Here is a 25,652-nt window from a genome sequence, read left to right as displayed (position 1 = left end):
TATTTCCCTCCTCAGCCAGGTGGGTCACCTTCTGCTTGGTTTGTGCATTAAGGATATTTTTGCTTCAGTCACACAGTAAAGTTCCGAAAGAGTTTGCATGGGGAAAAAGCATGGCCTCACTGCAATCAGCATTCTTGGATGGATGGTTCAGCAGCTTTCAGTCTTTCAAGGAGGTCAGCTGTAGAGTAGAAGCAAGGAAACAGCATTTCAGTCATATTTCTGTAACTGTTAGAAAAAAGTTTAGCTCACTCATGGCTATATATAACCGTAGACGAAATTATAATATGGTGCAAGAATTTCTTAGAAGCCTACACCAATGTATGTCTATTAGTTTACTCTGGACACAGCACTGGAGATCAGAAGTTGATTTGTTTCTCCTGATAATATCATAGAATCATAGAATAGTCAGGGTTGGAAAGACCTTAAGATCATTTAGTTCCAACCCCCCCTGCCACGAGCAAGGACACCTCATACTAAACAATGTCACCCAAGGCTCATATAATAATATGATTAATATGATTGCCTTGTATAGTTGCAATGATAAATTTCCCACTGTCTTCAGTTCATTTTGAAATTACTCAATTTAGATTTAAATAATGAAATTTTTTTCAGTAGTCTGAAAATTTAAATAGTGTGAAAACACTTTAAAACTGGCAAACTGAAATATATTGGAGTAATTTCCTTCCTCTCACAGTGCTGTTTTAAAAGAAAGACTCAATGACACAGTAAGGGTTATATTTTTCAAACACAACTAATATTTGGCATATGTTAGGTTTGGGTTTGTTGTTTTGGGATAGTTTTTCAACAGTGTTTAAAAGATAGGGTGATGATATTCTCAACTGCAAATTGCAAAACTGAGAGAAACAAAACTATTGATTGCATTTTAAATTTTAAAATTTTAAATGACATTAGGTAATAAAATAAAATGTTCTGAGGAAGCAAGCATTTCCCAACTTCCATTAAAATTTATGTAGTGCAAACTCTCTAACGGCATTAAACTGATAAAGCTGAATTCTGCATCACCTGTGTTATATGAATAGCCAAAAATTTAGTCAAAAAATTGGTTTCAAACAAGGATTGTGGAGCAAAAGAGACTTCACAAAGACCTGTATTGAGATTGTAATGAAGCTTCCTACAGTGAAGAGTAGAGGAGGATGAACAGTATATACGTATCTTGAACATTTTTCTAAAACCATGGACAAAGAATTGAATTTCTTTCTCTTGAATGTTTTCCAATCATTTCCCTACTTTTGTCCTCATAACTTAGTCCTTGGGGTGCTTTTCAATTCATGACTTGGCCTTTTGGAAGCAACATTTGTTATCTGTAATTGAAAACTAGTGCTTATTCTGGCATGGCATAACTTCAGTTTTTCTTCCTGTCTTTAGCCAGTGCTGACCATATCTTGACTTTGAGTTTTTCCCTTATCTACTATAGCTTAGTCTTTTATTTGGTCTTGTCACTTCTCTCTCTCCCTCAACCTTTTTCTTTACGTCTCTGCCACCTCCCTACTTACTTACCATGTGATGAATGTGGGTTTTTTTGCTATTTTTTATTTTTCATTTTTTAACAAGTAACTTTAAAAAAAAACAAAACCAAAGACATTTTAAGGCTATTTTTTATATCTGTTTTAATGATTGGACTTTAAATTGGAGAATTTTTAGCTTTAATTTTATTTTAATTTTTCAGTGGCTACTATTTTTCTGTACAAACATGGGTGTTTGCATAAAAATTATACACAGGATTGTATGCTATTGTAATAAAAATATCTTCTACAATATATTGTTTTGTTTTTTTTTTAAAAACAGAAAATGTGGATGGTACAGCAGCACAGTGGCTGACTGACTGGTTTTGCATTTTTATACCTATGCATAGTCTTAAAATTCTTCTAGTATAATTACAAGTGAATTTGTTATTACTGTGCCATACCCATATTCAATCCTTTATGCAGAATATAGGTACCAAACTCTCTTGAGTTTTGGGCAATATAACATATAGCTTGCAAAGACCCATCAGAAATCACATCTATGTTGAATGGATATGCTTCTGTTTCTGGATCACCAAATGAATTTTCAGCTACTTTTCTTCTGATTCATGACTCTTGGTTTCAAGAATTCTCATGAGGCATGCTTTCCAAACATTCAGTGCATCTGCAGTACTTAGTAGTCCACCCACTAGTGTAGAGTCAAAGAGTGACTGTTGTAATTTTTCTTTCACATATATAGTGAAGACTTTCCTTCTCGTCGTTATTTGTAAAAGTACAACTGTGATTTATTGATTCAAATTTTTAAATACAGAAGTGTTTGTTGGGACGCACAGAGCTGGAGAAACTTAAGAATTCTCAGATGCCATGATGATCACTGTGAGAACCTAGTGAAACTGGGGTAGCAATTTTTTCACTTGCCTAACATATGCACTAATTTATACATTTTGTAAAAACAGTAGGTTTCTACTTAGTGAACATATTGGAATTAAATTCTAGTGTTAATGGTGGTAAAACCCAAACTTAGTATTATCCTTTAATAATGAAATGTGGTGTGACTAAAATACCTAATGTTTGAAAAACTAAACTGGTATTTTTTAACCTGGAAAGGCTCTGTTTTGTCCCACTCTAGTTACTACCCTTTCTTCTGTTCAAATGCAATGTTGTTTTCAGTTCTGAACCTAGCTGCTGATGGAAGAAAATCTCTCCCAAGTTATCACTTGTCAGCAGACCCATGGCTACTGTGTTCTCTTTCTTACCTGAAGCATATATTGTTAGAGGGTATTTTTTTGGCAATTTCTGTTTACCTGCTTTGGCGTTACATCTGTCTTCTAACTAGAGCTGTTTTGGTATAAACGTAAGAAAGGGAACTTCTTGGAAAAAAAATTAAGTTTGAACTTCCAGATCACCAACTAAAACAGAGTAACTTTCAAGTCTTTAGTATATTTAAATTAAAATGTCAAACACATTAAATAATGCTGGTACAGTACATTAACAAATCAATTAACTTGTTTTACTGTCCTTCTGGGATGTCCAGTGTTGAACAGAGCTGCTCTCTGTATTGGTATCTCAAAATCACCTGGTGATTTTATTGCAAGTATTTCTGGCTGGTTTGTTATTAATGGCTGAAACCATTACTTTTCCACAAATTTTTAATTTTTCTAGCTTTTCTCAAAATAGATTTGTTTGAAGCAAACCAGCTTTTTCTGCTGTTGTAAAAATGATGCTGTTTCGTCTCACAGATGCTATTTCATAAAGATCTACAGTATCTAATGCCAAAAAAACGGTTTTTCATCCACTAGTTTCTTTCTTTATTAGGTTTTTGCTGCAAATGCAGCATTGCGTTCAGATTTCTGCAAGTTTGGGTCATGTTTTCATAGTGTGAAAGTTCTACTGCAAACAATAAGATTAAAACTTATTTTGTCTTCTGGTATTCTTTATACGGCAGAATAATGTTACTAGTATGTAATAATTTTGTATGGGTTCAGTTGTAAATGATTAAACCTTTTTGTGACTTGTACAGACAAACACAAGGACTGCTCTGGTGTAACTTTACATCTGACACATCAGAAGTAAGTATTTCTGAAAATACTTAAATGTTACAATTTTTTTTCATTGGAACAGAAGACATGGAAAGGCCTCCTTTAGATTCCTTTGAAAACATGTAAAATAAAAATAATACAGACATCACAATATTAAGAATTTTGAATCTATGTGTCATTTGTTGGCAAAAATTTTTGTTTCTGCTAAGAAACTTGATGAAATAGGGCTATCAGTACTGAGTTAATCCAGTTTAAGAACTTCATATTTAGAAATCTGGGACATGAATTGTGTAGGTGGTCATGTTGTTTTTCACATGTTTTGTAGATGCTTAAAAATTTGTAGCTTGTATGAAAAACAGTAAGGAAAGGGAAGTGCTGTGTTTCAGCTGCTTTCTCAGTAGACCAGTTTCAGACATAGTTTATTTAGAAATTAGTGGTGGTAAATACTACTGCATATTGTGTCACTTGCAGTCATGTTTTGAAAAGGACTTGATTAGCACAGCTTGAGTTTTGAATTGCAGGCAGCCTTTGATTGCCGGAATGTATCTTATGATGTCTGTGAACACTGTAATACCGCCAGGCGAGAAAGGTGAGTTGTAATTCTACAAAGCGATTATGTAATTTTAGCATCTGGTTTATTTTTACTGCTTATTGCCTAAGAAAATGTAGCAGAGACTCACTGAATTGTAGATGGACAAATTAAACAAATGATGACAAAAATAGTTATAATTCTAAAATTATATCATATTTTCTGATAACTACATCAGCAAAAGTGATCAGTGTTGTAGAAGACAGTGTACAGAACAATAACGATCTGTGCAATACATTTCTAGAAATCTTATGAGTATTTTATTTTTGTCTTAATATTTTACAAAAAAGAGCACTATTCATTTTCTTATTCACTCCATCTCACAAAAAAAAAAAAAAAAACAAAACGAAAAAACAACCAAAAAGAAAACACCGTACAATTTTTTGGACTGTTACTCGTAAGTATTTGCCAATCATGCTATTAGTGGTTTACCAAGAGTTCAGTTTTAATAAATTAATTTCTACCAGTAAGGAACTGTTCCTTAAAGAATTTATTCATATGTTCCTACGTGGTTAAAAGGTCAAAATGCTGAAAAAACACTGTACAACAATGTTCCCAAACAAATCCTACTCAGTGGATTTTACCTGAGGCTCAGCTTGTATAGTCCCAATAGCATTTCTTGAAGCTAGCACGGAATGTTTTGTTTTAAGGAGTTTGAGCACTGACTCTGTATTTGCCTATGCTAAACTGGCATTCTTAATAAGATATGTGAGAACACCATTTTTCCCATTTGCAGTTAGCTGCCTAAATAGGATGAGGTGGTCAAATGCCCAGTTGACTTCAACTGTTAAGTGACTTCAGCCACTTGAAATCTTTTTCAATTTGATTTGAAGCTTAACAGAATTTGCTCTTCAGTATGAAAACATCAAAAGAAACCACCCTCCTTATCCCTCCTAAAAGATATTTGATCATTGCAGATACTTACTCTTTCAGTTGAAGGGGGGAGGGAAAGGGAAATAAGATTCTGTGCCTGCTCAATCAAACTTGCAGTTTTGCAGAAGATCATGAAGTTTTTTATAAAAGGAAGAATGCAGCCAGTCTCTCTGGTTGCATTTATCTCAGCCAGCCAGTCTCAGAGAGGCACCAGCGGAAGTATTCTCTGTAGGCTCCTAACACTAGTATAGTGCCAAGTATAGCCCTTCTCTGCCAAAGTCTGCATCTAACCCTAAATCTTTAGAACTGGGCCTAGAACTATAAGATCTTACAATCAAGACTTAATTATAAATTGTATAATTTTAGAATGATACCAGTTTATTTTCATTTTCTCTAGAGTAGACTGTTTACTATAGCTATGTTTATTTTACGTGTTCCTCTTTTAAGTGTTACATAGTCTGTAAGCGTGTTACTTTGTTAGATAGCAGCAGCATATGCTGGAAAAAATACTACTAAGTTTTAGTCCCATTTTTTATGTACATCATCACAGAAGGTCTTTTTCAAGTGACTGAAGTACCTTAGTGTACCTTTTCTCTAATAATTAATGTGGTTTTTTTTCTTTGTTTATTGCTATCATATTTTAACAGCTGTTGATGCAGACATTGCCTGCCATTACAAAAGGTTTCCAATGCACCTTTTTGCCTACAGAGTTCATACACACAGATTAGGTAAGAGTTTTATTGCAACATGGGAATACCAAATGCTTAACAGAAAAATGCTGACACTACAGCATATTTTTTTTAGATGTCGCTTGTTCACATACATATTGGTATGTTATAGGTAAAGTAGTGAGTGGATACAGAGTGAGAAATGGTCAATGGACATTGATTGGTAGACAGAGTCCACAACTACCACAGGTTGGTTGTTTTTTTTAATTCTAACTATAAATTTTGTTTATCTTTATTTAAAACCAGGAAGATGAATTGACAGTCATGTACGCATAGATATACCTCATGGTGTTTCCAGTGGTACATGTTGTGCCAGTAGAAAGTGAATATTGCCCAGCATTATCATGGTTACATTACAATGCACAACCATCCTGAAGTTACCTTTCAGATGTGTAGCAGTTATTCTTGTGTGTGGGTGTTGATGTAAATAATATGAGATGCTTTTACTGATTAGGGTGACTCACCCTCTCTTTCAGGCATTCTATCCAGTAGAACGTCCTGTGGAAGTTAGCTATGATGATACCCTAGCAGCTAGATGTGTTTTCAGTGGTGAAGGCAGAACTACAGAGACGCACATAGGGTAAATTTTCTCTGTTTGCTCCATGTCATTGGTTATGTTTAGAAATATACTTGTTTCATGTCTCCTTTCAGAATAATTCTAATTGTTAAATTCTGCCAGAATGTTCTGTTTTGCTATCTAGTCTGCTAGATATTTAACTCTACATAACATTCATTGCCCTCACTTTGGTGGAGTGTTCAGAAGCCATGCTACCAAGTACCTTACTCAGATGTTGGGCTGACGTACACTTAAAGGAGTCATCAAGTCTAAAAAAATTTTAGTAGGCTGAAGTTACTGACTGTTTAAGGCAAAACAATAAAGCATCACAATTTCTCTTCATTATTTCAGAAGAAAATTAATGGAAATTTATAAAATTCTGATAAATTTTGAGCCATCATAAAATCTGACTTAAAAAATGTGAACTAATATATGGGTTACCATTATTTCAATATAAAAATATACATGCTTTTATCAAAACAAAGAAAGCCATAAATGACTAATAATGATCAATAGGAAAACCTGAACTGTGTTTGTCAGTTGAAGATGACAGGCAGAGTTCTGTAAGATGAAGTTGACAAATGTAACTATAAAAATAGATGCAATATTAAAAAAATATTGTCTTAAGTGGCTTCAGTTCTTTGCAGTAGAGTTTGCTGCATATATGAAGAATGAAGATACTCTGCAGAACAATCTCTCTGTTCTGGAAGTATGTGCTGCAGAACCCCAAGGGATTAGACATTTAATGCACTGAGCACCCCAATATTGCATTTCAGTAGAGAGATTAAATTTGTTCATGAAACAGAGTTTCTCAGGAGTTCAGATATCTAATAGAAGGATTCTGAGTTTTCTGTGAATTTACTAAAACTGTTGTTGATGGAGTTTATTTTTTTCTTTTTTTTTTAACTGTAAATACTTAAAAGGACAAACTTTGTATTTTTTAGACACAGTAACTTGTCAGGTGAACCAGAGTTCATGTGGGTTCCACATCTCCTTTTCTACTAGAGTTTTAAAGAGGAAGCAATTATAGTAACAGATACTGGGAGGCCAACAGTGAAGTTAGTGCTTTCTAACCGGAGCTTGCCCAGTCAGAGTCTGATTTTTCTGGTCTCCAAGGGATGCTAAATTTTCAATGCATGGAAAAATACCAGTTCCCCTCTGAAATACTCTATTTTCCCATGTTCCCCATATCTCCCCTCTGGCTGGTGTCATTAATGTTGCTATGGTGAGTAAATGAATGCTGCAGGATGCTGCTGGAAAAGTCAGCACTGACGTCTTTTGCAAACAGCTAATAAGCCACCCCCGTAACTTTTTATGAATGCAGACTCAGTGGTTAATTGTGAAAGCTAATTAAAAAATGTGAATGTAAAAGCCTTTATTTTGCAAACCTTTCTTTACAGCTCCAGCTTATTCCATTGTCAGAATTGTAGCTATAAATAACATACATCAACCATAAGGCAGAGGAAAAAAGCAGGAACAGATCACAGTTGCAGAGAGGCCCTGTGTTGTCTGTGTCAGAAAGTAATATTTTTCAGAAGAAAATTTTTCTCATGCCAGCTTTTTTGTCTATTGAAGACAGTATTATGTAGCAGTAGAGAAGAGCCTCTCCTGTTCCAAGTGCATGGACATTTATCAAAGAACGGAATTTTTCCAGTGTTTAATCATTCCTCTTGCACTCATGTCTTCCTTACAAAGCTTGTGATCAAGTTCTTCTCAAGATTGCAGTGCTGTCTTCTCTTTAAGAGATATTTATGGTGTCCTAATACGTAATGAAATTAAGTTCTGCCGCATTAGAAACAGTATGATTGGGCAATAAATGGGCGCATTTGAATGTGGGAGGGAAAACTGTCATAAAAGATATCTGCTGAAATGAAACATAGATGTTATTTGCAATGATTTTAAATTATGTTTGCCCCAGATTGAGAGGGGATTGTATGAATGCTGGCATGATGGATGGTGCAGTTCTGTCATATTTCACCAGAACGTGTATATAGTAGATGACGCACTGGGTACTATGAGGATAATACTAGGGAAATGGAAAGAAGAGCAGATCAAATAGTTGATGCAATTTTCTGTAGAATCAAACCCAAATTGTTAAGAATTTCTGAGATACTTGGGGAGTTCGTGTATTGTCTAGTGTAAGCTGAAAGAAGTTTTCGATATTCGCTGCAATGAAGCTATTAAATGTTTTAGTGTGGGACTTCGACTAAGTATGACATTGCCACATTTTGTTTAATACTCTGTTAAGCAAGTTAGATTAATTGAATAGCAGCTCTATCCAGCTCCTTTTTTCCTAACTGCCACATCTTTTCTGTGTTATGTAGGGGAACAGCCAATGATGAGATGTGTAATTTTTACATTATGTACTATATGGAAGCCAAGCATGCAGTTTCATATATGACCTGCACGCAGAATGCAAACCCTGAGTTGTTCAGAAATATACCACAGGAGGCAAATGTCCCTATTCAAATCATGTCTGATATGCTCAAGATGACACATGGACACCATGAAGGTGAAAAAGAACTCATAAAACTTAAAAAAAAAATCCATTTTATTCAAGTCATTTTTGCTCACAGATGCGTTTGTGTATGTTGCTTTGATTTACTAAATTTTCATTTATATGATGCAATTCTGAATAAAATTCAAGTCGTTGATTATATACCATCACGGGATTCTGCTCTTGTTTTTGTTGGAAGTATTTGTCATAGTCATTTGTATGTTTCTTTCTATTGTCATCTTTCAATTTCCAACATATTTTTATAGTTATGTGAGCCGTGTACCCAAAAGATTGACCTCTTTTCTATGCTAAATATCAGTACTTTATATTAACACTTTGTTAGTATCTGCTTTATCTTCTGTTTCCTACAAAATTGAATCATAACATTTCCATAGTTTTCTGCATCCCCTGCTTTGTTATGGAAGGAATCAAATGTTTATATTGAACACCAGCAGGCATTTAATTTCTAGCAGTAGTATTACCCAGAAGTAATCTGACTGGTGTGTCTGTGTAGCAAAATATAAATCTCAATTTTTCATTCCAGTTGTTTCACTGCTGCATTGTTTGGTACAACTACTGTAGATAGATAAAAATATCAAATGTTCATTTCAGAAGGACTTTTCTTTCCCAGTCAGAAGATACTAAATTCCATCCACACACAGAGTTTAACATCATATCCTAAATCCATTTTTCAGAAACCAAGGACAGTGATAAAAGTTCTTTGCTGAAGCAAGCGAAAAAAGAAGAGATTTTGGAGCAGAGTATGTACTTGTTTATTTCTCTGTTAAGTACAGGACACACTGATGTAAAATACTGATTAATTATATCCTGATTGTTAATAAGTTATGAAGGTTTTATTGTTTAATTGATGCAACTTGCAATGTTCTATACAGCTAATAGAATTGAATGATATATAAGAAATAATTTAAAAAAATAGTCTACCATTGATCTCTAGCTGTGTAGATAAAATTCTTCAGAGCATTTTAATCTCATTAGGTTTTCCTGTTCTTGGTTTAATTTGCTAAAGAAGTTTGTGGTTTATCTCTAAGTGCAATCCTAAAGGATGGATATGAAGAAGTAGTCCTATAGTATGTAACTGCTCTAGATTCTATATGTGACTGTCTGCTATTAGTTCTTCCCCCTTCTCATTTTGTATTACTATGTATGTAGTAGGGAATAGTATGTTTTTACAGTTCAGTATTGGTTGTATATGTGCTGGATTGAGTGCAGCTAATGTTTAATACTGAGTTATTTTTAACTACATTTGTGTATATGTGCATATGCACATAACTTGTGCAAAAATGTGTGTAGTACTTAGTTGCAGGACAAAAAAAACATGACTCTTCTAAAGCTTCTAGAAATATGCTGAATGTTGTGTAGGTTTGGGGGATATGTTAAAATAAGACTGTACGTTTGTTTTTGTGGGTCATATGGCATTTGATAAATATTTGTTTGGTATCAAGATTTTTCTTGATATAAATGAGAAGACCCTGTTGAGGTTCAAACATGGTTCAGACATTTAATTTATTCAAAATAAATTAAATGCAGATTTCCTTTTGCCTTTGATGAGGCAAAAGATTAGGACAGTGTTTGGAGTTTTTGCTAACATCTTCCGTAAGGGTTAAATTTTCTATATGCCATATTGCAGAGTTAACTCAAATAATTAAGTTACAGTTACATACAGCCTAGTTTCTGGGTCTAATGTGAGGCATCCCTGCCCATGGCAGGTGGTTGGAACTGGATGATCTTAAGGTCCTTTCCAACCCACACCATTCTGTGATTCTGTGATTCTGTAACAGTGTCTTGACTGAAAGTACTTTAAACTACTGGAGATAGTATTTACACTTCCATATCTGAAAATTAACCTTAGTCAATTCAAGGTGGATTTTTAAAGAAAGAAATACAATTATATTCTTTTAAGCCTGTTCCAGAACAGAGTAAGCTAGCTACTTGTAAATGAAGATCAAGTTTTATGCTGAAAAGCTGCTCCGCCTTTGTTAACTAATTAAGTGCATTAGGATTTGGTTGATGAACTTGTGATCTGTGAGTCTTACTGAATTTTTTAATGTTTGAAACAAAATGTTGAAACAAGGTCCTGCTTTTAAAAACCCTTTTATTTGTCTTTGAAATGTATTTCAAAGCCACATTTCTACAATGCAGTCTTGTTTGTTGAGACCGCTGTTTAGTATACAACCTCATCTAATCTGTTTTTGTGAAAACACACTGCATTGTTTTGTCCATTTGAAATTACATGGGTTCATAATGTAGGATATTAAAACACAGTAGTTTCTTTGAGAGAGTTTTATTCCATATTTTAAGTTAGTTTAAGATAAACTCTCCCATCATTTACAGGAGCCTAGCTTCAATTTTACATTTATAAAGCTCTAACTTCAGTTGAATTACATGTGTGCAAGCAAAAGAAGCAAACTGAAAAATCAGATCAGGTTTAGTTTTGTTTTTGTCTCCAAAAGGGAAAGGTGAGAGGCTGTTTTAGGTGGGTTTTGGTCCTACAAGTGCATGAGTACCTGGTAAGATACACTGGGAATACCAAGAGCTGAAAGTGGTGTGGTAAAATGTGCCTATGAAAATTACACACAAATTGGAGTTTGGTTTTGTAGGGCAAAGTGCTTTCTGTAATTGTGTTGCCAGTTTGTCCATCTCCTCAAGTAATTTTAGTGAGATAGCCAATATCAAGCAAATTTGAACAAGGACAGGAAAACTCTATAGTTTGGAGGGAGTTGCACAGAAGCAAATACATACTTTCACTGAGGTAAAGCTTAAAATATAAATTTTTCCCTTTACGTCCTGGCATGACATACTCTGTATGATAAGCTGACCTACAAAACACAGATCCACCAAAACTCAGGTTTTTTATAAGTTCTGTTGCTGCTGAGTTGTTGGTCAGTAAATTCAGACTTTGATTTGCTCTGAAGATAATGCTTCAACAATTTTTCTGTAATTCTGTCTTTTATCTTGCATGTTTTTTTCTTTGATGACTCACTATGTTGTAGCAACTTAATTTTACCCTTGTTTATTTCAGGTAACTGAAGTATAAACACTGTCATTTCACTAATACTGAAATACTTGTTAATTTATTCTATTAGCTGGATATCCTTACAAATCTAGGAGGTAGAGGCATGGTCAGAGACAGATTCTGATGTGAGTAGTATTAAATCTATTGGCCTCAAAAAAGGAGAACAGAAAAGCCCACCATGTGAAAGAACCTGCCTGCTAATAATGTGTCTGTCACATGATTGCCTGGGCATAGGGTACTTCCTGCTACATACAGGCAACTTCATTATACGGGCACCTGCAGGTGTTATCATTGCTTTTATGTTAAATTTTCAGTTTCATCACCTTCAGTTATCAGAGGCACATTAATAAACAATGTAAATATATCAAAATAAGTAGTAACCATCACAAAGTGAAGCACCACTTAGCATGAAGACAGAGCTAAATCTCCGTAGTGTTAAAATTGAGCTTACCTAAATGAAACTGACCTCATTATTCCTCTGTTTCTGAAACAGAGTCACTGCTTGGTGAAGATAAACTGTTCACGGGAAGTTAATTATTGTAGGTAATACAATTGATTTAGGCATTTGTGCATATTGGAGAGTTTCCTGTTCCTGCTGAAGCACAAAGTCCCTAGCAAAACAAATATGATTTATGTTTGATTTTGTTGTTCATTAACAGAAGCTTGATAAAATTGTATTCAATAGATACAGTAGTTAAAAAACCTAGCATCTGTTCATAGCACTCACCATGTCTGCTAGATGTCTCTTCTTTACCTCTGGAAAAAAGGCCTCAATGTGTTTCTGTTTGTTCAACACTTTCCTAGCTATAGTCTGTGGCATAATACATTTAAGATCTGTTTTGCTATACAAACAGTGAAGCAGTCTTTACTATTGAGAAAATCAGCTGCTGGTGTACCTGGAAGCTGTATAAATGCTATAGGCAGGGGTAGTTTCTTAATAACAAACAAGGACTATACAGGTAATGGTTAATCACAGGGGCAATATTTGTTAAAAAAAAGGCTAGCTTGAACTGAAAATTCACTTGCAGCATATAAACTATAAATCAAAGATTAGATTTGATTTTTTGTTTTAGAAAGGCATGTGTGTACACATGTATTTACACATACATGAGAGAGGAAAGAGATGGGATTTTCGTCTTCTGGTATTAATGTTTACTGTGGCACTTACAAAAGTACATTTTTGCTTGTGTCTGGTTTAGGGTAGCAGGTAGCGAAAAAGTAACATACATTTTTGCCTCTGATGGTAGAATCTGAAGTGAAAGTCTAAATTGTGATTCTTTTGCTTTCAGTATTAGCCAGTTAACCAGCCAGTATGGGGGTTTTTTTGCCCTTTCATCCCCCATTATTTCACGATTAGCATGAGCAGAAGTAGTTCCAGGAAAGTGAATAGTGAAGTTCAGTACAAGTGAACTTAAGATGTCACTTTTTGAATGTCCCAGCTAGACTCATCCCATTCAACCTCCTGCACTGAAGATATTACATCTTAAGTCCAACATTCAGAAGTTAGCTTTTATGAAGTTGGCTTTAAGTCTGCAATATAGAATTGCTGTCCTAGTGGTGAGATTATGTTGAATAGAAAAACACCTCCCTGGGCTTCTAACTTGTTCTAGAGATTCAAATCTGTGAGGGAGTGAGATAGAAAAGAGAAAAGAAAATAAAATAAAAGAGAGAAAATTAAAAAAGAAAAGAAAAAAGAAAATACAACTTAATGGTCTAAGGCAATTTGATGCTCTCTGTTTAAAGTGATTTACTCTAGACTCTTAGCAGAGTGGCTGAATGGGTCTTTGTAGCTGCGTACCTTTGAGAAGTCTTATTTCCTGATCTGTTTGCCTAGGTTTTGAGGATGGACAAAACAAATAACTGGAAGTAAGTCTTGCATATGCGCAGCTCCTGCTGAAATAGACTAGAAATGTGGCTTTAATTTAAGATGTGAAATATAATCCTAAGTACCAAGTAAAACCACATTTTGAGACATTTCTAGGTGAATACCCAAAATGAGTAGATGCTAAATGACCATTCTGAGTGTAATCTTTAGCAAAGTAGCAGTAATTATGAACCTAATTTCATTGTACAGGCTGTAATAATGAAGCTAATTTAGTGTGTTTCATAAACAGAGATGGTGGAATAGAAATGTTAAAAGATGTCTTACTGTTTAGTTAAAACATTTTTTCAGGAGTGCTTGAAGGGGGTTAAATATTAATATATAGCGATGGCCCATTGATTGTGGGAGGAGGTTTCTTTGTAAGGAAGATTAACATCATAATCCATACAAAATGGAGGCTGAGTTAGGGTTACACATCATTCTGCTATTTATTAAACTTGGATGCCTAACCTTTTAATTATTTTCAGTTGTTGTATGCTGTATTTGTTCACGAGTGCACACAAATACCCACACAAATAAATATTTTGCACAACATATTTGTTACATTACTGGAAATATTTTGCTAGGCTGTAACTGAGTCTGTGAGTTGAGAAACTGAAATGTCCGTGTTGCATATTTTGCTATTGTGCATTCCTGTGAAAAACTCATTACAATAAAAGTGTACTGAACAAGGCTTTTTGTGGCTGGGGTGGAAATTCTTGATAATTTAACTGAAAGGAGGAGGTATACCTTGTTCTTTTTTGGCCTCATCTGTCTTTCATTTCCTCCTTAAAAAATGAATAAGAAAAGAGGGGGAGATGTGAAGGAAGGCCTACAAGGCCTGCTATTTCTTACAGAATAGGTGTTGAAGAGAAAACGAGAATCAGAATGCAGACAGATCCTTGATTTTTCAGCTTAAGTAATGTATTTCTGCAACAGTATTACATAGCAAATCCATGGCAGCAATGTCAAATAATAGGACATTGTGTTTTTGCACAAATTTCTAAAGTAAATTTCTCATCATTTTCCTTTTCTAGTTTGTCTGTAAAGAGAGAAGTTCAGTTTGGTAAGTGGTTAAAATTTCTCAGGTTGATAGAGAAAGGATGTGGAGTGCCTAGAATGAGGTGTTAGAGATATTTTAAGATTAAGGCCAGACATGAGAAAATCTTCAGATGTTTTCACCATCAGGTTGCATGTTTGGTGCTGGAAGATTATATAAAGTCCCTTGAATACAATACAAAAGTAACAGAAAATTGACTGAATTAAACCTTGAGGGGGTAACATGCTACTGAAAGGTATTAAGAGCAATATTTACAGCTGAAGAAGTATAATTAGGAAACTTCAAAATTGCAAATTATTTGCTTCCTGTTTCAGCACTAAAAGATCCTGCTCAAAGTTGTAAATAAAAAATGAGCCTTCAGTGTGGTTAGAATAAGGTTATTCATAATCTTACAAACACATCTTCAGCACAGTAAAGAAATGAGCATCAGGTCTAAGCAAAAAAATTATAAATAGGGATGCTTAGGTTGCATACCTGAGGAGAAGAACACTACCGACACGCTTGGAAGGAAGCTGTTTTCAATTGAATGTTTCAGTCTTCACTGTTTGAAACCTGGTTTAGGTTCTTTGGCTCTTAAAATTACAGAGGTATTTTAGATTACTGTTTATCAATGAGCAAGTGCAAAAACTGCTTATAATATCATTTACATGTCCTAAGAAATGGAAAGTGGACATTTTATTAGTGCAGGAGGAGTTCAGAAAAATTATGAAGTCATAGCAGAAATATAAAACACACCAAAAACTAGTTTACTATTATTATTATCATTAGCAAAATATTTTCCCTTTTTATAATTTTCATTTTTTTTAAAAAAGAAAACAAAACTAAAGCATGATGGTGCTTAAAAGAAATAAATTGAAAACACCAGAACTACTCTTTAAAAAACACAGTCTGATATATGTTGGTTTCTGAGAAGAAATGTATTTACAAGTATGTGCTGCATCAAATAGAAATTTGAGGTGGAACTAATGTACTGTGTGCTTGAATTACAAATGTGTTTAATATATCTAAATAAGTACAGCAGAGTCCTATGTAGTAAACCCCTCGTGTTCATTGCTAGTCATTTAGCAATAGCTGATATATATATTTTATTGTAACAAAATGATTGGTGCTTGTCAGGAACTTATTACTGCTCAGGAAGGAAAGGAAAGAATAGGGCAATTAGGAAACTGCAGCCAGCTTGGTTTTGAGCCTCAGGTTCTAATTTGCTGATGAACACACATCTGTAACAAAATGTAATCCTCAGTGAAGATTCTTTTATCGTATTTCATACTTTCTCTTATCTTTAGTGCTCCCTTTCCCAGTTGTAAACTGTGATTTTATAAACTATGCTTGGCCTCTTAAAACATTTGTACATTAAAACATTTTGGCAGTTGGAGGAAAAGAAAGAAAAAATTAATTAAAACCAAAGAAAGTGCATTTGCATAGCAGTAGTAGGAAAGGCTCATTTTAGGACATGCAGCCATGGAAGAAAACAGAAAAATTTTTTTAACCTTTTCTTCCATCTTTTTTTCTTTTTATCTCTATAAGCTGCTTAGAAATGCCTTGAGAACAGCTAAAGTTCTAGTTCTTCAAACATGTCAGCTTGGCTATGCTATAAGTGCGCGTCACTTAGGGCACAGTGACGGTGACCAAGAATCTCGAGAGCAGCTTAACTCTTTTCATTTCTTCATATCTATGCCTCTTTTCCCCAACCCCTGAAATCGCTTTAAAGAGAAGACAGTTTTACTTAACCTATTTTGGTTCTCAGGAATCTTTCCAATGCTTTCATCAAAGCAGCAGCTTAAATCAGTATGGTAGGACTTGAATGAAAAATAATAGCAGACTAGAAACTATTTTGAAAGTTATTTTGGTTTATTACATCAAACTGTGTCCAATGTAATTTCAAATAAATAGACAATAGATTTTGTTCACTTTCTTTCCATGCCTTTCTCCCATACTTTTCTACCAGCAATGTTACCTTATGTATGCCTGGTAGAATGAGCTTAGTAGCTTCATGTAGGAGCCAAAGAAGACAAAGAAAATGAAACTATTGATTTTGATAAATGTTTACTTTGAAGGCATTTGTTCCTGATGGCACAGGAGGTAATATTAGCAGCCAAATTTACTTATTTTCATCAGGAAGATAGTTCTTCAGCTAAAATACAGTTCGGTGATACGACTCTTAACATATTACACAGCCTCACCTTAGAGTTAAGATGAGGTGAAATCATAGTTGGAGCCTACATTATTTGGACCCTGATTCTGGAACTTATGAAAAGTCAAAGCACTGACTAATTTTGCCACATGAACACAGGAGTAGGCCAGAAGCACATCCTGGTAAGGCAGAAACATGCAGTCTCAGAGTACACTTAATTCAGAGATAATTAGATAACCAAAAGTCAAATATGAAAACTTGTCTCCTGCTACAAACTCAGCAGGACTGAGGCACAGATTTAAAATGACCTGCATACTGGCCCCATGTCAGATCAAACATGCTCAAAAAGAGACTTTCAATACAAGCATTCACACCTGTGAAACATGCAGATAAACTTTGCTGTACCAGTCCCCTGTCAACACAGAGGACTGCTTGCTAGAGTTCTGCTCTTAACCCATCAGTTTTGGTTATTTCCTGGTAAGACATCTTTTTGTAAGTAGGCTGCAGCAGCAGCTTCATGCTTCAAATCCTGTTCAGTCTGATTCCTAACAAAAGTCTGAAATACCAGACTGGGGAGCATGTCTGAACTGTTGCAATGAAATTGTGCAGTCATTATGACACAACTACATCTTCGGGAGATGACAGTTCCCAGACACCACACCAGTGTTCTTGCTTCTTTTTCTAAAATGCATAAAATGAGTTTTCATGTACGTATCATAACAGCTACGCATTCAAGCTCTTTGCACAGGCTCACTTATGGCTGAGCTTCTCATCTGTCTGATACTTTGATCCTGCAGCACCATGGCTAGATACTTCATCCAGGCTGGAAGTTGGTACTTCCATCAACATGGTGGAGTGCTCCGTAAGGAGCACGGACAGCGACTGCTCGCTGCAGGTGGGGGAAATGGTGTTTGATGCTGGGAAAAAAAGGGTTGTTTTTAGACATGGATAGTTCAACACCACAGGGATTCAACCCAGAACCTGGCGGTCAAAATACTACACTGTTTTATTAACCTTAAATTAATCTGATATTTTATTGAGATCAGTTGAGATTCAGCTCATGGGTTGCAGTGAAAGTTGCCAATGTTTTTATTCGTTTGTATGACTATTTTCCAAAACACTGTTCTGTAAAAGAATTTTCCTAGTGTAGAACCACCATAAGTAATCATGTTTAAACTTACTGGAATATGCTTGTGCATCGTTTCAGTCTGGAGGTGTTGGTCTTGACAGCTGTCACTTCCTCCAAAATAGCAGAAACTATAGATATTTGTAGCCAGTCATCTTTTACCGTATTACATAGAGGGAAGTGCCCTGATGGCTTACAAATAAGAAGTGCATGTAAGTATCTTCTCTGAAACTAACCTAATCAGTCAGCTTCCTTAAGACTGCACTGCTAGACTTCACTTGTTTCAATAAGAGCAAGTTGTTCATTCACCCATGTCTTCTTTTAATCATACCTAGGCATTCTAAAGCCCAGGCTGTCTCATCTCGAACAGTACCAAACATGGTGCATCTTGCCGGTATTCCTTTCCCACTGAGTATCTTGAGACAAGCATCATCCTTCAACTGTTCCATCTAGTATGAGACAGCTGTAAAAGGGCAACATGAGATCATTCTATAATCTTTGCTGGATATTGGTTTGTAGAGAGCAACTGTTAATCAGAAACAATAGGAGTCTGGTTTTTGCTAGTTCTGTGTAGTGAATTCTGAACTACTATTTAAAAATATACTGCTTACAAATCTATCGGAATCTGCCTGGGGATCACAAACAAAGCTGAAAAATGTTGTTCCTAGATAATATGAAACTTCCATTCACTGTGTGGAGTTTGGGGAACAGTTGCATGCATTGAGTAATCAGGAAACTGCAGTTCTTCCCTTTGACATCTGCACACATTTTTTCTGCTTTTTCAATACACTGAATTGTATCTAGATGCCAAGAAATTGACAGAAGACTTCAGCCTACTGTTTGTGTGAAGCATATGGAGATGCTGGGCAGATATGTAGTCTTCATGGATGTCTTTGAGCTTAAGGTGTAGAGATATCACATTCATTTTCACAAACACATTTACTTAAAACAAAGATGACCATTTCAGAGCAGCTACACTTTAGACCACTTTCACTTTCTGGGGCACACCACTTTTCATACTTTCAGTTCCTAAATATTCTTAACTGTTGTGGTTACAACACCCCTGCCTAATAAAAGCAGAAATAGGACAAGCTGAACCTGGAAAATGTGTCATCTATAGCCATTGACAGTGATATACTCAAACCACTTTACTCCACTTTTTGAAAGTTTCTCAGTTATCTTATTATCATAGGCTTAGTACTAGGACAAAACCAAAACTGGTCGGCCTCCTTGGCGTGGAGTACCTGATTATATCTCCTGTAAGAGTCACTGGAATTTTCTATGAAAGCACTTTGTCCTAAAAGTTTTTCACAGGGCTTTCGTTATTCTTAAGTTGGATACTCCTGCTCTCTTTTCTTCTTCTCCTCCACTGAGTTCTATCTCATAGCAGTTTCTTGTATAGTAAGAGAGGCTGCTTTCAGACAGGTAAAATGAGCCACTACTTTTTTTTTTTTTTTAATCAATGAGTGATACCTGTTGTAGGAGAGTGAGTTAATTATTCATGGCAACCATTGCACAACAGAAGTAGTATGCAGTGTTTTGGCTGAAGGAGGAAGAAATTCATTGTTGTTGTTGTTCCAATAAAACAAACATATGAGTTGTGAGTTAGGGGTCTGAAACCTTTCTGTACACTACAGCTTTTCTTTTTGTGACCAAGAATTACAAGAAGATTGTTCAGGCTGTTGGTACAGGTTTAGGAAAGAGTAAACTGGTCAAAGATCACTGAACTTGCTTTAAAAAGGTCTGCAGTCTAAAATATCACCAAGCTTGCTGGTTTAGGGAGACTTTTCACAGTTACATCAGGCAGAGCACTGCTTTTGTCATTCAGGCCTCTCTCGTTCCATGTAGAGGAGTCAGCAGGCTTGGCTCATCTGCAGGTCTGCAGCCATGGATACCACCAAAACATCTGTATATATAAACTTTGTTGAATTTTTAAGATGCTGCAAAAGTATAGTTAAGGCCCATGGAGAGTATGTTAATACTGAATGTTTCCTGAGTAGAGGAAATTATAGCTGTGTTTCTGCATCAGCACCAGTTCTTGGATGCTTTAAGTAGAGACTATTGAACCTGATTAATCTGATTATAAACCTTTCTCAGAATAAATATGGTTTGTACAAAACTTCTATCAAATTTTTTTGATACTTGAATTTGTTCTGAACAGGTAGTTCTTGCCTAATTTGCCTTGTTCATTTCATTGAAATTGGCTCTGTTACTTCAGTAATTATTTTCTGACAGAAGATTTCATCTGAGATATTTAATTTTCAAGGGCAAGGAATGGAATCTAACTCAAAATCATTGAATTAGGGCTGTTTATAAACATGCCAGATCCTCTTAGGGTCATTTCCAAAAGACTTAATTTCCTCTGTCCCAGGCTGCAAGTGATGGATCTGATTCTGGCTAGATTACTTTGGTGAAAGCATTACTAGTTACAGTTTTGCTTTTCTAAGAAATATTTTATATAGCCTGTCGTAAAATAATGCAGACTTTTCATTATGAGTGATTTGTACTTAAATAAAATAACACCTACTGCATTAAATCTTAAAGCACATTGGATGTCTCCATTCAAATGATGCAGTTGTATTTGAAAAAGTTGGTAATAGTTTCAGGCAGCCAAGATACTTGGTTAATAAATTCTAAAAGGTTTGGTACCTGCCGGTTAGCAGAGAATCCCAGGAGAGGAATATACTTATCTTCATGTCATCACTTCATTTAACCCTGCAGAAAGAATTGAACGTTTGACTTCATTAAAACCTGTTTGGGTGGCTTGAATATTTTGTGAAGAAAAATGTGGTTCTGGAATTTGCATACCTAATGTTTGGTTGTTTGCTTTCAGCTATTGTTCTGAAATTTACTGAAAAGCATGTTGGTGTCTGAGAAAGCTATAGTCATAACTGTATTGCTAGCAAGTAGCTTGAGAAAATACTATTCCCTGCATTGCCAGATAATACTGTGTCTAAAGAGTTTTACGATTTGGACAAAGAAGAGGGACAGGACACAGGCCGAATTAATAAATGAAAAGTTAATGGATCACTGTTACACCAGTGTGTCTTCTTTTTACAGTATGCTCTATAGAATCTGTTTGAAAAGGTGAAGGTTTGTTTTTCACAGCCTAAGCTTCTTATGTGAGGACAGATTGCAAAGAAATCTATTTTGAAATCCATCATGACTGTATATTATTTCCTTTATAAATTAACAAATTAGTAAAACTCTAGAATTTTTACCTCTTTGTTTTATAAAAATAAAGTAAATCTGTAGTAGTCTGGCAAATCCAGATAGTTCCATCACAAATATTCTTTTACTGAAATTTGCATACTTCTATTTTTTATCTTGTTCCTAAGAACATCTGTGCAGAGGTGATGATATTTTCGTGCTAGAGTTTGAGGTAAAAGTGGGTGTTTCTATGGAAATTAAAGTTGATAAAGATTTGACATTATCTTTTCATACCAGAGACTTGTCTCATTCAATTCCCAAGTCTGAAACAATTCCCTTTTATGCCACTTTTGACAAAGACTGTTTGAATAACTTCGTTCCATTATACTTTGCTGAAGCTGTGAAAAATGGCGCTGTTATAATTGTTTTTTCCCTCCTTTCCTCTTATCTTTTCTCTTTCTTATACAGGCGATTTCTATTCACTCCTTTCCAAGCTGCTAGGAGAAAGGGAAGATGTTGTGCATGTGTATAAGCATAACCCTACAGAAAAGGCAGAATCAGATCTTGTAGCTGAGATTGCTAATGTAGTCCAAAAGAAGGACCTTGCCAGAGAGATCACAAATCATGACGAGAGGGACAGTACTAATCTTGTCAGAGACAGAATTCAGTCTGAACATGGTGAGGAAAACTGGGAAAAAGAACATGCAGGAGGTGGGTTAGGGTTTAATTTTATACAATGAAATGCAATGCAAGAGCTGTGATCCGCATTAGCAAAATCTGAAGGGAATATCAATTGATGCTTGGAAATATTTTACATGACAGTTTTCCTAATTATGGAAATGTTCTTGCTCTATTTTGAGATATTTCAGTGGGGTTCTTTCCCTTCTGTGTGTGAAGAGAAAATGTATACCAGTGGCACAATACCAGTACTTTTTGGGCTGTAGAATATTTTTTTTTTTCCCCAGGACTTTTAATTAATGGTTTTGTATCAATTGTGCTAAAAAAGGTAAGCACGAGACATATTAGACATGGGAAATAAATTAATGATTTTTTTTAATACAAAAAACTGCTATGAAATGAACACTAGCATAATTAATGCAATTTATGAGTTTTCTGATTACCTTGGTTTGTCAGATACAGGATTTAATAAAACTTATTGATGTGGTTCTAGCAGGTGTTTTTCCTCTCATTCAGAAAGTGTGGTAGTTAATTCTGAAAAATTCTTGAGAAGTAAATTCTCTGCATATTTATTTCAATAAATTGGGCTTGGCTATCCAAATATTCTTGGATAGGCTGTTTTATCATACTAAGATTATAATTCATTCCCTTCAGGTTTCTATGACAGCAGAAGCTATGTATTGTGTTTGTTTTACTTACATTTTGGTCTCTGTGATATTGATTGTGCTTGGTCTTACCTGCTAATGTGGAAAGAAAGATAATGCAGCATGTGATGGGTATCTCATAAAAGAAGCTGGTATATATGCATGAAAGTTATTTGTATGCAAAAGCTGTAGCAGCACGTGCTTGCTTTTATGGTGCAGACAGACAGCTTGATGTATCCAAGTACTGTTGTACACAAATGCATATCATCCATTTGATTTTTATTTCAGTTCAAAATGTTAACATTTATTGTCTCCACTTATGTGAGATTCTGTCATAGTATTCAAATTCAGCAAAAATCTGTGTTTCTATTTAACAGAAAACCAAAGGTGAGGACTTCCCAACGTTGTGTTATGCTAGTTAGTAAAATGAGAGCCTGTCGAGTTACTGGCAAAGGTGCAGAAACGTGGGATGTTGCTGTGTGCTGACATAATTGTAAATCATAAATAATTCCATAAGTGACACTGGAATTAAATGCTTGGAAGAGGAATGTGTGTAACATATCTGCAAAAACAGTTCAAGCTAAGAGCACATGGTGTGTAGAGGGGAAAAAAGACATTTCTGTTTTAACTGGTCCAAAGGCAGGAGTCTCAGTGAACTGAATAAAGGGCTTAGTTGTCACGTTGTATGGCATGAATTCTAACTACAGGAAGCATTTGCTTGGCTACTTTAGTAGCTATATATTTCTTTGGGAGAGGGAATTTGTTGGTGGAGGATTAATTAATGGACTTTCAAATGATGCAGTTCTGAGTTGCAGCAAAAAAGAAAATTGAAATTATCTTAATTAGCATTGTTTGATTGGTTTTTTTTTTAATGTTTGTAATACTGCTAACTGCAGAAGTTCTGAAGCCCCCAGCGCCATCTTTTGGCAAAAGAACTTTTATATAAAATCTTTAAGAGCATATTTAGTTTCTGTTTGGGGAAGTATTTATGTATTAGAAGAGCAAAACCTTCCAAAATGGAATTTTCCTCTTCAGAGGAAGAAGTGGAACATAAAGTGTTTTAACATGTCTTGATTTAATAAAAACACTTGCACCTTTGATGTAAATTTTTACTGTATTGAATTAAAAAAAAATTCAGTATTTCTTAGGACAACACTCTGGTTTGCTGTTAAATTAATTTCATTTAACTGTTTAAAAATTACTGGAATTCAAATAGCTTAATATTTTTAGTCATACAAATACTCCAATTTTAAACATGTAAGACCTGAAACAGCAAGTGACCAGTATGTTAAGTAAGGTTGTTCTAAATGTTGCAACCTTTTACTACTGCTCTTCCTGCACTGTTGTTATTTTGCTACCATGAGACTGGTCACTAATCAGTCAGGTTGTTCAACATCACTGCAACCAGTACAATTGTACCTCCTAATTAAGGCATACAGTGCAATTCTTCAGTTTTTAAATCTCCTTTCTGCAGGAGTTTTATCAAGATTTAAATGAGTACTCTGATGGCAGAGAGTAAACGCAGCATGACTGAAATTTGTAATGCTAAAAGCTAGCAAGAGCTTCGAGGGATTTCTACACAGTGAATTTTATTTTTGCCAATAAATAAGGCTTTATTCTTTCACTTGTGGAGAGATTAGAGGCTGATTTGCATGTTCTAAATCTGTGCAATTCTGTATAGTTTTACTGATGAAGGAATTACTCTAAATCACAAGGTAGGAGATTTGTTTAGAAATCTCATTTACAGTGAAATGAATTATATATACTTTAGGTAACTAAGATATTTTAATGGGGAAAAGTAATTTTCTTTGGTGTCTTGTACAGCTGTTCCATGGACCACTTAGTTTTGTACGTAATTAATAATCACTCTTAGATAAATAAAGTGAAATTTAGTACATTTTTGTATGAAGCTAGTTGCCTTGAGGTAAACCTGTATTGTAGTAATTTTAGTGTGAGACTTGCAAAGGGAAAAGATAACAGTAATAAACCAGTTTTTGAAAAGTGTTAGAAAATCTAACAGTTGTGTAGGGGCTGGAGTTCTTGTGATAGACTGTATTTCACTGTCCATTCATTGTATTGGTCTGATCTAGCAGAAATCTTTTAGTCCTTTAAGTATATTGTTGTGGTTTAAGCCCAGCCAGTAGCTCAGAGCTCTCACTCACTCCCCTGCTAACCTTTGGGCAGGTTAGGAAGGAGAATCAAAAGAATGTAAACCCCACAGGTTGAGATCAGAACAGTTGGCTAACTAAGGTATAACACAAAACCACTGCTGCTACCACCAATAATAATAACAATAAGGGAAGTAACAAGGGAAGAGAATATGAAACTAAAAGGGGAAGGGAAAAACAACAATAAACACAAGTTCTGCACAATACGATTGCTCACTATCTGCCTACCCATACGCAGCCCGACATAAGCAGCGATCTGGGCCCTCAGGGTAACTCCCCCAGTTTACATACTGGTTATGACGTGCTGTAGTATGGAATACACCTTTGGCTAGGTCAGGTCAGGTGTCCTGTCTCTGCTTCCTCCTGGCTTCTTGTGCCCCTCCTCACTGCAGAGCATGAGAGACTGAAAAGATCTTGATCAGGGTAAGTGCTACTGAGCAACAACTAAAACACGGGTGTGTTATCAGCATTGTTCTCAGGCTAAAGTTGAAACATAGCACTGCACCAGCTACTGAGAGTGAGAAAAAGAACTGTTACAGTTGAATCCAGGACATACATATATTTTGTATTCTATAGTACATGCCTTTTTAGAGACTGAATTGTTAGAGGCCAAAATTTAGGTTTTCTGTGTTTAGCCTTTTAATTTTTCTAGCTCTTTTATGAACAAGCTCACAGGCCAAGTGGCACTGTAAGACTAAACTTACACAAGTTTTCTGCAAGTTAACTCAGACTGATTGAGATGAGAGAGTGGGAAAGCAGACACTGGATTTCCATCCTTTTATTCCTTTCAGAACCATAATGTCCATGAATATACCTGGTACTGCACCTGTTGTGACCAGCTGAACTGTACAGAAGCATTAACATGTACAGTCTTTTTCTTAACAGCTTTTCCTTTACCTTGGAACTTTAAAAAATGCTACAGGGTAGATTCCTTGGTTTAGAAGTTTCTGATTACTGTAGTGGATTCACTGCAGTTGTCAGTCTTAGGTTTGTGGTTTTGTGTTAGCCTAAACAGTTTCTCTGTCACCTAC

General features: G+C 35.3%; 1 protein-coding gene across 6 annotated transcripts in view; it reads left to right on the top strand.

Moving 5' to 3' along the window:
• PAM (peptidylglycine alpha-amidating monooxygenase) overlaps positions 1 to 25,652 on the top strand; it is a 66,061-nt gene that overhangs the window by 19,718 nt on the left and 20,691 nt on the right. For 3 of the 6 annotated variants that reach the window (XM_057414803.1, XM_057414805.1, XM_057414802.1), the window contains exons 7-14: positions 3,505 to 3,553; positions 4,045 to 4,112; positions 5,633 to 5,713; positions 5,826 to 5,902; positions 6,190 to 6,293; positions 8,594 to 8,781; positions 9,462 to 9,527; positions 21,600 to 21,842. In XM_057414803.1, coding sequence (XP_057270786.1) covers positions 3,505 to 3,553; positions 4,045 to 4,112; positions 5,633 to 5,713; positions 5,826 to 5,902; positions 6,190 to 6,293; positions 8,594 to 8,781; positions 9,462 to 9,527; positions 21,600 to 21,842 — 876 coding nt within the window. The remainder of the gene's footprint in view (positions 1 to 3,504; positions 3,554 to 4,044; positions 4,113 to 5,632; positions 5,714 to 5,825; positions 5,903 to 6,189; positions 6,294 to 8,593; positions 8,782 to 9,461; positions 9,528 to 21,599; positions 21,843 to 25,652) is intronic. The other 3 variants (XM_057414807.1, XM_057414806.1, XM_057414804.1) reach the window with 2 other exon arrangements.

Source organism: Pezoporus wallicus, unplaced genomic scaffold (assembly GCF_028554395.1).
Source record: "Pezoporus wallicus isolate ANWC-B61680 ecotype Strahan unplaced genomic scaffold, APGP_CSIRO_Pwel_v1 contig_7673, whole genome shotgun sequence".
NCBI classification, from domain to species: domain Eukaryota; kingdom Metazoa; phylum Chordata; class Aves; order Psittaciformes; family Psittacidae; genus Pezoporus; species Pezoporus wallicus.
The sequence above is the reverse complement of the archived record's forward strand: the minus strand, read 5'-3'. Positions and strand labels throughout refer to the sequence as shown.